The sequence below is a fragment of the Hippopotamus amphibius genome, chromosome 6, assembly GCF_030028045.1.
Source record: "Hippopotamus amphibius kiboko isolate mHipAmp2 chromosome 6, mHipAmp2.hap2, whole genome shotgun sequence".
In the NCBI taxonomy this organism is placed as follows: domain Eukaryota; kingdom Metazoa; phylum Chordata; class Mammalia; order Artiodactyla; family Hippopotamidae; genus Hippopotamus; species Hippopotamus amphibius.
Genome location: NC_080191.1, coordinates 128258764 through 128272335, shown reverse-complemented (window position 1 = coordinate 128272335; position 13572 = coordinate 128258764). Strand labels below are relative to the sequence as shown.

Sequence of the window (13572 nt, the reverse complement as noted above, 5' to 3'; positions counted from 1 at the left end):
GGGCTGGGGAAGGCTTCCACGAGGCAGCTGTATTTAAGCCAAGATCTGAGGGGTGAACAGGAGGGCCTGACAGATGCAGGGGGAGAGAAGGAGAGCAGAGGGTGCTCCAGGCAGAACACACAGCACCACAGACCTGAGGCGGGCAGAACATGCAGCTACAGAGAGAAGGCCTGGAAGGTGGCCTGGGTAAGTGGACTGAAGAGTGGGGCAGCGCACACCTGGCACCAGGTGAGTCTCTGAGAGGTAGGCACCGGCTAGACCACACTGGGCTCGGATTTTAGACTTTCTCCCCAGAGAAAGACTTTAGACTTTATGTTAAGAGCAATGGGACAGAAAAAGAAGTCAAGAGCAAAACAGAGCAAATTGGGATTCATGGAATTGTTTCCAGAGCGCCCAACATCAATGGAAGGCGGATGGACAGCAGGCCATGTCACCCGGCACACCCTCCTGCCACCAACCACGCCTCCAGCAGGTGGAGGTCAATCCTCACTGGGCCAGCCTCAACATCAGCCACAACCACATTGCACAGTGCTTGCTCAGACCTTGGGGAAAGTGAGGACCACGGCCATTCATTCAAAAGAATTAGAAACAATAAAAATCCAAACAGCTAAGAATCCGACCTAAATCATAAACACGTAAGTAACCAGTCACTAAGGCACCTCAAAACACATTCCACCATGTAGCCCATGTGCTTCCCATCTTAGGCTCATGAGATTTCAGGAAACATGCAGAGAACCAGCAGCTCAGGTGTGTGTAAGTGTGTGTAGTGGGGGCGGGTGACAGGCAGAGAAAATCCTGCTGTTTCCAAGTGCGAGGCTGGTATACTGCACAGTTACGTCCCTCCTTGGTCTGCTTTGCCCTGAGACCTAGTTTCCTTTCTAAACATAGAGCAAGTCCCCCAACTGGCTGTCACTATTATTTGGTTATTCTTGGTTATGAAAGACTTTAAAAATCTGGAGATGTATTTAATATATGGAACTAAGTAGTAAGATCAGGGCTAGATGTAAAGTCCAAATGTACCTTACCTATCCTCTGTGTATCCCATCCTTTTCAAATACCCTCGATCAACTCTATGGATCAAAGGCATTCATTGAGCAAATGTGCATGTGGTGACCTCTCTGTATAAGAAGGCACTGACAGGTCCCCACCCCTCAAGGGACAAATAGCTCAACAGAGAATCAAGGTTCACTCTTGAAAGTTCTGAAGGACAATAAAGATGGCATTAGGATATGCTTTACTTGTTTTGCTATATAGAAAATTTTAGTTTACATGGACAAATTCATGTATTTTGAGATGCTAAATATTAAAGTCAAAATATCACACCACTCATCAGAGGCTTACTTTGGATTCTACAAAGACCTCCAAATGTGGGCACAGACACTGATGGCTGAGGTACAGAAGACTGAAGTCTTACTAATTTCCTTTTACCCATAAATATCAAAATAAAGGTTGAGGAACTGCTCATAACAGCTTTATATGTAACAATGCAAAACTGGAAAGAGCCCCAGTGTCCTTCCACATGTGTATGAATGTGATACTGCCATGCAAGTGAATATTACTCATCAATAAAAAGGAACAAACTATTGATGCCACAGTAACTTACACGGATCTCAAGAGAATTATGCTGAGTGAAAAACTCCCATCCTGCAAGGTTACATACTATTATGATTCCATTCATATAACAGCCTTCACATGACAAAATCATAAAGACAGAGAACAGATTCACAGTTGCCAGGAACTGGGGGTGGGGGAGAGGGAGAGAGGAGACCACGGTTACAAAAGGGTAGCAAGAGGGACCCGTGTTATGGAACTGCTCTGTACCTGGATCATGGTGGTGGTCACACCAATATACACCTGTGATAAAATTGCACAGAAAATATATACACATACACAGACACCAATGAATACATGTAAAACTGGTGAGGTCTGAATAAGATTGGTGGACTGCATCAATGTATCAATTCCTATTGAGGAATTACAGTTATACATGTTTCCATTGGGGGAAAATGGGTAAAGGGTACACAGGTCTCTCTATGTAGTGTTTCACAACTGCACATAAATCTACAATTCTCTCAAAATAAAAAAATTTTTTTTAAAGTCTGAAGATTAATGTGGCTAAAATGCAAAATACCGTCAAGAACTGTCATTAGATTCTGGATTCCATAAGGACAGAGACTACAGCTCTTTTTGCTTACCACTGTAATTCTAGCAGCTAGCAGAATGACTTACACATGGGTAAGTTATTTGTAGAATAAACGCAAGAACCTTGAAGATGTTCATTAACAGCAGAAAATTCCAAACAACTTGAATACTCCACCACAGAGGAATAGTTAGTACACTGTGATACTAACTACTCACTGAATATTATTCAGCCATTAAAACCAGTGGTTATAAAGACCATCAGTCCACTGTGTAATATAAAGATATACAGTAAATACATCATGACTATAACTAAGAACATAAACATTGCTACTGGAAGAAAATAAATCAAACAGCAGTAATTGTGTGAGGGGACTGGTGTTACAGATGTTCCCTTCCCCCGACTTTTTCTTAATATTGTTATATTATTTCTGTAATTCTAAAATATTAACAATCAGGGCAAGAATGAGAATTGTGCCAAGACCTTTTCTTTCCAAACATTTTTTTGTTTATTTTCATTATGAAATATATTATCAAAAGAAAAATGTAAGTGTAGGTTATAAAGCACACTAATAATAACACTAAATATAGCCAAAATGCAATTGAAAACCTCAAATGTTACCAATAGTGTTTACATTTTCCGTGTGGGCTCCCTAATCCAACCTCCCCTGCCCCAGAAGTAACTACATATCATGAATTTTGTTTGCAATTATCTTGATTTCCTTTATCACATGTGTGTATCTCCGGAAAATATATGTATTTTCACTTGTTTTTGAACTTTGTAAAACTGGGCATCATACTATGTATTTTTTCTACTACTTGTTTTTTCATGCCACATTGAAAGACCTTTTTAAAATTAATCAATTCCACTTCAAATGACTACTGACTACACAAAATGCAGTGAAGAAATCGAATTCCATGAAGGTCAGAATAGTAGTTGTAAATCAGAACTTTGCAGTCTGACAGGGTGAGGCTGGGAAACAGGAGTCAGAGCTGTTGATCCCTCAGAGCCCCTGGCCAGCTGCCTCCGGCCACAGAAAGCCGTTTCCGTTCACCCTCAGGTACCCTACAAATACTGTCAGTCCCTCGGCCGCGTGCGACAGCAGGGCTGAGATGCACTGGTAGAAGAGGAAAGAAGCAAGAAGTGGAAGAGGCAGGGCAGCAGACGTGTGAATCAATGGTACCCATTCAACTGGCAAATCCTTAAACACTCAACAAGGACCCTGCCTCTGCAGGGCACAGAGCATACAGACCAAGAAACTTCCATGGCCACTGATCTCATTATGTGACTACAAAAGGTCACCTTTTAGCCAAAACTTGCGGATTAAAAATAGAATTAAATACTACCTAGAAGTCTGTGGCTTCTTAAATAATTTTTAAATTCAGCACTCTTTTTCCAAATACACAATTCCCCATCTCAAGGGCAGGCAAAACAATGTTTAGTTTCATTAGAAACATCTATGTGTGGTGTTACCAATATCCTCTCTTTTTAAAAGTCCCTAAATTAGAGCACAATTTTAAGCAGAATGCAAATCTAAGCACATCTGTGCTACAAAAAATACAAGGATGTCATGAAGGCTGCTGAAAACTAAGAAAACCCCAGGACTTTGGTTTGGTACATTCTAGTCAGGTTTCCAGAGGCAACTTTATTTATTTTGACAGGTTAAGACACTTTCAATCTCCATCAGCTCAGAACCTACAAGAATGATGAGCAGACGTGCCAGCAGCTGTGATCCAGCAGGCATGGGTGTGGCGACACAGGTGAGACAGAGAAAGGAAAGGGAACAAGAGACACATGGCACCTGTTGTACAACCAAAAGCAAATATCAGATTCTGTATCTTCCTTCTCCCAGGCTGACCAAGTGCCAGGAATAACCTTACAACCACTCGGTATTTTCCAGGTCTTTCGACCAGAGTCATGGACCTGGTAAACATGGACATACCATAGCATTTATCAGAAACCGTGTCCATTATTTTATGAGACAGAAATGGAGTTGGGTGCTGTTTTTTAAATGTGTGCCCTTGTTCAATGCTTATGTAGTTTGTGTGCTTTTCCACAGTTAGCAGCCAGCTTGCCTATGGTGGATAGCAGGGAGGGCGGGTCAATTCTGATTTAAACATGAACCCTAGTTTCTCAGCCCCAAGGAAATGTTCCCCTAGAACCATGCTCCTCAGAGCAAAGTTTAGGATCTAGGAGCAGGGGCATCACCTGGGAGCTTGACAGACATGCGGAATGGTGAGCACTGCCCCCTGCCCCCTGCCCTACAGAATCAGAATCCATATATTTGAATCCCCAGGTGATTTGTTTGCATATTAAAATCTGAGAAGCACTGGTCTAGAGTCTGAGAATGACTTCTTTTTTATTTTACTATATGAGAGAATGTTACTCTCAGAAATGCCATTTCTACAGAAAATGTCTGAGGTTATATAAATTAGGTACGGGCATTACAGGATGATGAATAAGAGGATCTAGCTTGCCAATGGGTCTCAACCTAATCAGGGGGCAGAGGAACATAAATCAAGCAAGTAATTTAAAGCAAAATATGCTGAATACTACAAGAGAGGTATAGACAAATGCTGAAATGAAAACGTGACTCACTCCATAACACTGGCTTCCTATAACATGCTTGGCAGGTATCATCCCTCCAACCTATAAAAAGCATGCCAAGGATACCAAGTTACTATTTGTGAATAGCCCAGCTCTTGGGGGTATTTCCATGAGGTTTACTAAGGATCATCGGATTAACCCCAGGTGCTCATGGAAATCCAGATACTTGGAGCTCTGGTCTCAGCATCACTGCATCTCTCTGGCCTCAATCCATTTAAGAACAATTGATTTATTTTATCATTTCAAGTCACAGTTTTTCTCGCGTTGAAAAAAATATTTTTAATACTCAAGTTATTAAATAATTATATAGATGCAAGGGAACACTTATTTGTGGTTTAAATTTCACTTTCTCAGTTTAAGGCAGGTCCTATTCTAGATTCTCTTAGCACTCTGAATTTATCAGAATCATGATGACATAATTGTGTAATTGATTATGTGTTAAATGTCTGTAAGATCTCATAAAACATATACAAGCTTTACAGAGGCAGGGATAAAATCTGTATTATTTACCAGTCTATTCCTAGCCCTTCAACGTAGCATCTTCCCCAGATTAGGAGCTCAAATGATTTTTTTTTAATACTACAGGAACGGATTATAGAAATGAAGGCAAGAGTAATCATTTCCAAGAACAGTTCCAGACCCACAAAACAATATGAGACTATCAACTGTCCTTCTGATTTAAAAAGACGAAGTAACTCCCAGACACAGAGAACAAACTGGTGGTTGCCAGTGGGGAGAGGGAAGCGGGGAGGAGCAAGATAGGGGCAGGGGATTAAGAGGTACGAACTATTATGTATAAAATAAATAAGCTACAAGGATAGACTATACAGTATAGGAAATATAGCCAATATTTTATGATAACTGTAAGTGAAGTATAACCTTTAAAAATTGTGAATCACTATGTTGCACACCTGAAACTTACATGATATTGTAAATCAACTATACCTCCTTAATAAAATAACATGCATCCAATATTTTAACAATGAAAAAAACACAAAATATTTCTAGACATTATGGCTTAGTGGGGAGGAATAGCAGCTGCAGAGACAGAAGACTTGAGCCTCTGTGTCTTCATCTCTAACATGAGGAATATATCAGCTGCTCTCTCTGCTTACTCAGGGGAATGAATTTTAGGTAATTAATCTGTAATAAATCCTGTGGAACAGAGATTTTGCTCTATCCTATCTGATTCTCTGATACATTTTCGTGAATGCCGCAGTGTGGGATAACTGCAAGAGAAGGGAGAACACCCAGCCAGAGCGTCAAGAAAGAATGGTTCGGACCTGGCTCTGCCCCCAGTTCAGGGATACCGGGCAAGCAGCTGTCCTAACTGTATCGATGCCAGGTGCCCATTACTAACTATATAGTAGGCCTTCAATAAACATCTGTTGAAATTAATACATTAATGAGTAAATGAACGACTACCTCACAGAACTGTTGAGGAATAAATGAAGTAAAATGACCAGCCTAAGTGCCTGTACACATGCAACACTAGTCCTTCCTTCCTGTACACAGGGAACACTTCAGTCCTTCCCTCCATCTCTGTTTCTCACGAGGTTCATGATCTCTGCTGGTTACAAGGCTAGAAACAAACAGATGGCTAAATAAAAAAAAAAAATACTCGTGGGTACAATGAGATAAAAATAGCTCTTAAGAAAAAACCTGTGTGTACTCATTCATTTTGCTGCTACATGTTATGACTTCTGCTTTTCATCTTTACTTATTCAAGATACTACCCAAACTATCAACTAAATGATAGAAACACAAGAGAACAGAGTAATTTTCAAAGCAATTGAAAAAATAGTTAAGGACCATAAGCAGCCTAGTGTGTGGGCAGCTGGGAGAAGCCTACCATGAGCACCTGTCAGAGTGGAACCTATCAAGTCAGGGGACCAGGTGAGGCACACCAGAATGAGCTCATCTGGCTTGAACAAGACAAGTACTATCTGGGAATACCCCTCTTCTTCATTCTTTTTTTTTGGGCAAGTCCAGCTTGAATCCAAACTAATTGCAAAGATTAGGGAAGGTAGCACTGGGGTCAATTTTACACTTTGATAGCACCAAATATTTTCTGTTAAAAATTATTTTATTGTACTCTCCTGGTCTACTACACTTCAAAGCACATAAAAAATGTTTCAGTCTAAGGGTCTCAGTGACCGTGTAGAATTAGAATATGGAACATAGTTTTAATGACTTCACAGCAGAGTTTAGATTCTGCTGAAAGAAAAACATACCTAATATTCCTTCTTTTTTTTTTTTTTTGAAAATTCAACTATAGACCAAAATCTCATTACTCCAAAAAAAAAAAAAAGTTTAGGGTATTTAGGTTATACTAATGAATTCCAAGATTTTTAAAAAATGGTTACTTCAAGTTTGAAAATATGAATTCCTCTTTTTTACTTAGGTTTTTGAAACTAACACATGCAAATGAAATTTAATAGATAGCAATTTTCAAGCATTAAATTCTTCAACTGTACAGGTACCCTTAACTTAGGGTACCTTGGAGTCAAGGGGAGAAAGGAAATAAATCTCAACCTGCATTCAGATGGATTTCTTCAAATGAACAGTCAAGTGCATCAGCTTTGCTGTACACGAATATATGGAGACAGAACTGCTGACTAGTATCTACGAAATCATGACCTCTTCCCTTCTCACTGCTAAGTCCTGAAGTTGACTTTCCTTGTCATAGTCTATAAAATGTTAGTGTATATGTATTTCACAAGAGCTATTGTACAACTTTTCAGGAAACATGTAACTTCGGTTATGAAGTAAGGGCCAAGACAGTTTGCAAATATTAACAGCATAGGAACTTAGACACTTCACTCTGGGAAACTAAATGCCAGCCATAAGTTAGGTATGAAGTCACTAGTTCGAAATTCTAACACTCTAGATATTGGGGCAGAAAAGAGATGTCAAGGTACCTAGCACAGTTTGCCATATGAGGATTATTCTCTTGGCCAGAGGCGAGGATGGGGTGTGATTGGAGGGCTGATGATTAGAAGCCTGACAGCCACATTCTTTCACATTAGAAGGGCTGCAGAAGCAGCTGCAAAGACTCAGCCATCAGCGGCCCACGTGGCTTGTCAGTGGATACTGGGCCCCACCAGTTCTTGTTCAATGTATTCGGGAGGTTGAGCAGGACTTGTAAGACATTCAGACTGAGACACAGTCATATGCAAACAGGTTTTCCTTAATATCAGTCTAAAAACGCCGGGACTTAAGACCCCTGTTCAGTAAAACTGGGGGCTGGGAGTGGCGGGGAGACACCTGTGGGTATCAGAAAATGTATGGTAAGGCGAAAGGAAACACCTGAAAGTGTTCATCTCCGTGCCAGTGGCATGACATCTAAACAAGATAGGACATGCATTGACAGCTTGAAGCAAAGCAAGCAAAGCACTAGAAAAGGATGTAGCTCACAAAGAAATATTTTATTAAGTGTAAGTCCAATAAGTCTTTATGTCATACAGGTATGGATTCAATAGGATAGTAAATCCCTCCAAAGAGGAGCAGGCTCCCATGGTATGGAGTGAGCTTTCTTTGATGAGTAAGTCAAGCTTATCTGTAACACATCAAGTGAAAACAATCTTTCACTTAAGAGCTACTGGTTTATTCTGCAGCTGAATTTAAACAATATATTGAGAATAATCATAAGTTCCTATTTGCATCGTTGAATTTTCAACTCCTTCAACTAAGCATTTCCACTAACAGAAAAAATTCAAATCCTTCGCCACCAACGAGCCAACAAATGGAATACCTTACAGAAAGGCCAGCTCCTGGAAACCCTGCTGCTGAATAATGAATGTGCTAGCAGGCACAGAGAGACTCTCCCGGCGGTTTCGGATTCTGGCTGAAGAAGCAGAAAGTGCTCTCTGGTTAAGCACTTTTCACTCATTCTTCCTTCTTAACAACGAACTCATTATCTCCTCTAGCACCTCTGGGGTGTACAACAAGGCACATGATCCAGGTTGGTGTTTACCAGCTAACTAACTAGTCTTATACTCTGAAATTGTAACCCGGGTACTTCACCATGGCACACTACTGTCTGGTATCCAAACTCTTACCGTGCAACAATAAAATCTAATATTCTTCTAGATTAGAAACTGGATTTGGATTCTCTTTACACGGTTACAGTCATAAGGATTTTAGGCAGCTGGATCTACTTTAGAATGTGATTCACTTACTGGAGCTGAGAATTTACACAGAATGTCTGGCAGGATTATACTACTTCCTTTAAATTTAACGAGAAGAGGTGAAGAAAGCCACACGGACGGGAAGGTTGAGACAAACAGTAGACTTCTGCTAAAAATACTCTTATCTTCCTTCTATGCAAAGGTAACTATTTTCATGTGAGCCGTAGAAGTATGGAATATATGTCTTGAATTCAAATACCAATACAGCTTTTATTCCTTATGCGAAAGGAAAATCGCAGGAGCTAAAAAATGTCAGTAAAGTGATGCAGTTACACTTGGCTGTCACCACAGCGGACACACTATTTCTTAAGGTTGCTTAAAGTAAGAGTGCATTTCTCGGCGGATGCTGCCATTCATCACAGTTCAGGTATTCCTGCTCACTGTGTCAGGGCGTGTAACGACTTGGCAGAGAGCAGCGTTTCTCAACCTTGGCCCCACGGACATCTTGAGCCGGAAAATTCACTGGTGGGGGACTGTCCGTGCTCTGCAGGGTGTGTAGCAGCACCCCGGGCCTCCGCTCACGAGAGGCCCGTGGCGCCCTCCCCACTCGCTTGTGACAACCAAAAATGTCTCCAGACAGTGCCAGAAGTCCCCTGGGGGGCCAAATCACCCCAGGCTTAGCACTACTGGTGCAGAGTGTAAACCAGCCCAACAGTGAAGCAAGACTAAAACTTCAACTTCCTTACTCTTTTCAATGCCATTTCAAATAGCTGCATATCCCCAATCCTAAAATGACTAAACTGAATTCAATTTCTGTGAACAGCAACAAAAACCCAATTTCAATTTTATATGTAACTGAAAATGTTTTAACTTCCCATCTCTTAATTTCAGCAATCGGACAAACTTTTAGATGTACTCTTTTGATTCAAAAAGTTTAAATTTGAAATTTTGATTTTTAACTTTATAACTAGCTCATGGAAACGAATCCTCACATCTGCACCCAGGGCTGAACCTTGGGTCAACTGAGGATGGCTGTTCCTGCTAGTCTTGAAAGGTCTTTACTCCAAATCTCACAGCTGGTCTCGGAGAGGGAAGGGAAAGGAAAGAAGCCCCTGGTACCTGGGGTCTGCTCAGAGCTCTGGCCCAGCCCCTTGTTCCTCACCTGGGCGTCTGCCACAAGGTCAAGTATCTGATAGTGAGTCACGGCTGAAATCCTTCTTCCTAGATACAACTGTGTCTTTTCTTGATGCAAAAGATTCAACAACATTATTTTTTAAAAGAGCTGCTTTTGCATACTAACCACTAGTTTTGTCTTGTGTGTGGTTTGTTGTTGTTAAAAAAAAAAGTGGCTTATTATTATTTTAGAGACTGGCATAAAATAGAAGCATACCTATGAAACTAATTTAACCAAAATTCTCCAAAGGATGTGAGGCCCTAAATCACAAACAGTCAGAATCTTTCTACATAAACATATAGCTATAGATACATTTGTACATTATGGAAAACGGATGGTGACTTTGCCAATGTTCTAGCCCTTAGCCTTGCAGATACCACTCTATCTGATGTACTGCCTTACAGAGAGTGAAAATTTGGAGACAAAGATTATTCATATAGTTTTTCTATCTTCTTTTTTAATGCCTCCCGAGAGAATGAGAGCCTAGGTTTATTCCTCAAATTTCCATGGAGACAATGCTGGGTCCTTCTGTTAGCTCTTGCACTTAACTTTACTCAGGTTTAAAGATAGTTGTTAAACTTTTTGAATTGTATAACAGTCTTTTGAATTCTTGAATAATTATGGTTCATTTATCGTACTTTAGACAGAGGATAGCCAATGAAAGGCAAGTCTATAAAAACAAACTATGTACCTATAGAAAAAAGATGCATGTGTACACACACAACACTATTTCCCAGAACACAGCTTAAAATGCTTGCCATATCTCATGCTATTGCTGTCTTCCAGACACAAGGAACCACAGCAACTCCCAGAGAAGAGCAGCCTCTAGAATTTACTCACAGCTTCTCAGATACAAAGAAACCAGATACATACCATCAAAACTACCTTGCTCAGAAGCAACGTGCAACAGCTGATTGTATGTTTCAACTGAAGGCTGATAAACAAAGACTCCAGAATTGAAGCAGTCAGGCCACCCTGGGTCTGGCGCTGCCGATAATTCTTCTCTCTCAAAAAGATCATCAATATTTGCTAGGACCTGATTCAAGGGCAAAGGGGTGGGGAGAAGAGAAAGCATTTCAGAATTGTTCTGCTGCAGCATACCCTTCTTAAATTCTCCTTACGTTATCCCACACAAAAGATGCAATCTGTTGCTGGTCTTAACTATTCAGATGACAGCTGTGAGGCAGCCTGGTCCTACTCTCCTTCAACACCTGACACTTTTTACAATGGTGGTTTTATCTGAACTTTACTGTCAACTCTTGACAGCATTCTTCAAATGCCTAACTGGTCTCAGTTACTATATCCATCTTTCCTGCCATCAAAGCCATACTCACCAGAGTATCTGCATCCATGAATACACATTTTGAATACTGTGTAAGTGACCAGCAGTGGAGTTTAGTTAATGTGACACCCAACTCAGGCCTCTTCATTAAGGTTAGATGAGCAGAATCACCACTGTCCAAGACATCTACCACGATGACTTCATCAAAGACTATCTCTAAAGTTTTCCTGTCAAAATAAAATCCAGAAAGCAGCTCTCAGCATCTCTGCAGAACAAGTGAGCCATTTAACGTAAAACTACGTTCTTTTTAGCTTATCAATTACGAGGGCAATCTGTTACTTTGGTAGATTACAATCTCTTAAATGTCCTAATTTACTTCAGGATAAACTGTGTTAATTTGCACGTGCAGTTAACGTCACCAAAACACTAAGAACTGCTTATGGCGAGGATGGACCTCTTGTCTTAAAACATTATCATGGAAGAAGTTTTCTACGTTTTATTGTACCACTGAACACCAGGCAAATTGCGAAATAGCTTGCAAAAATGTGACTGATGTTTGGTAATACATCTTTTCAACAGCCTATGCCTTTAACAATAATATTTTATTAGAACAAATTCTTGCTGACCAATGAATACTTTTACAAATGATGCTGAGTTAAGTTCACATAATATCTGCACTGAAGCCTATAACTAATAATTTTTGCCAAAGCAGTTGACAGAGAACTGCCTGAAGCTGTGTCCTAAAAGAAGTTAAATGACTCAAGTATTTGGTTTCCATTTTTTAGCATCGAATCTAACCAGCATTTATTATGTGCTTAGCACTCCTGCCATGAGGGACTCACTTCAGTTTGTGAGGTACAACACTTCTCCCTGCGCAGAATTAACTAAAGATTTATTTTAGAAAGCAAGCCTGAGGTGAGGTAAGTGGGGTGTACTTAGGTAAGACACTAAACTCAGCACAAGGAAAAACACATGATAAAGACAGATCACTACTGGAAGTTTATAAAAATATCAAGCATGTAGAACAAAACTGGTATTGTATTATCTGTCTCCAAAGCTGTACAAAAATACGTTCTAGTTCACACAGTAAACTTGATCTCTTTGAAAGAGATGGTGGTACCATTTACTGCAGCAAAGGGGGCTTGGTTTCTAAGACTACATCCACCTTCTTACACGATTCTCACTAAAGAGACTATAGATTAGGACATACACACAGGACACAGTTTTGGGGGGGCATTTTCCTAAATTACCCTTGAGGAACAAGGTTGCTACTGTACGAGATACATGTATGTATATATTATGCCTCTTTTTCAGAGGTCCTTGGCATGTGCTTACATTTTTTGAAAAAAGTCACAAAAAAACATTTTCAACTTCTAAAAGGGATAGGAGAGTGCAAAAATAAACACAATACAGAGCTGCTAGTGCGCCCACATATTCTTAAATAATTTAGTATCAGGATCAAGGTAGTTCATTCAGATACTTCAAAACTTAACTTCAACAAATTCACATGAACTAACCCAATCAACGAGCAGCTTGTGCCCCTCCGGGTGCTCTCCTAGCAGGACCCCTAATTCAGAGAGCCCTTTGGCAAATATTCTACTCTATTAAATTGTAAATAAAGATATTTAGGTTACTACTGTTAACTGGGGTGGAGAAAACTACTTTCTTTCCAAGTCACGGGAGGTTTCCCTGGTTAGAAACAGGAACAAAGCCGTCCTTGCTGCATTTGGGGAAAGGCATGCAAGTGAAGCGTGATGACATGAAGGGAATGGCTGGACTGAGTCACTCACTAGGATCACCCCGAGAGGACTTGCCTACGGGACAGCCCTACTCCTGCTTGGAATCAGTAAGAGCAAGGGCCAGAACACCGCCTCCCAGAGGGAGCTTGGCTGGAACATCTCCCAAGAGCCAAGAAGAGGTTTCAGACCCAGGAATTCTTCCCCCAGCAACTCTCATCTTTCTCCACCCGCACTCAGCCCCTGGAAGGGGTATGGCCTCAACACCCACCAGTGCCAGAAATGGGAGAGGGATGTCCGAGCCCCACCAACAGCTGGGCAGTGAGGTCCTCACCTCATGGAGTCCGAGACCTGTGGGGTGATGAGCACTGCCAGCCTCCTGGTGGTCCTGTGCTGCTTCAGAGATGAGCCCAGGACCAGAGCTCCTTTGGCGTAGGCATCGTTTGTGGTCAGTGTCACAAAGGCCTGATCTTAATACAGGGAAGACAAAAACAAATTCATTA

General features: G+C 40.8%; 1 protein-coding gene across 3 annotated transcripts in view; it reads right to left on the bottom strand.

Annotated features, from left to right (window-relative positions):
- Nucleotides 1–13572, bottom strand: part of GYG1 (glycogenin 1) — a 41638-nt gene that overhangs the window by 15944 nt on the left and 12122 nt on the right. For 2 of the 3 annotated variants that reach the window (XM_057738881.1, XM_057738879.1), the window contains 3 exons: nt 13404–13539; nt 11386–11560; nt 10925–11087 (listed from right to left, as the gene is read on the bottom strand). In XM_057738881.1, coding sequence (XP_057594864.1) covers nt 10925–11087; nt 11386–11560; nt 13404–13539 — 474 coding nt within the window. The remainder of the gene's footprint in view (nt 1–10924; nt 11088–11385; nt 11561–13403; nt 13540–13572) is intronic. The other variant, XM_057738880.1, reaches the window with a different exon arrangement.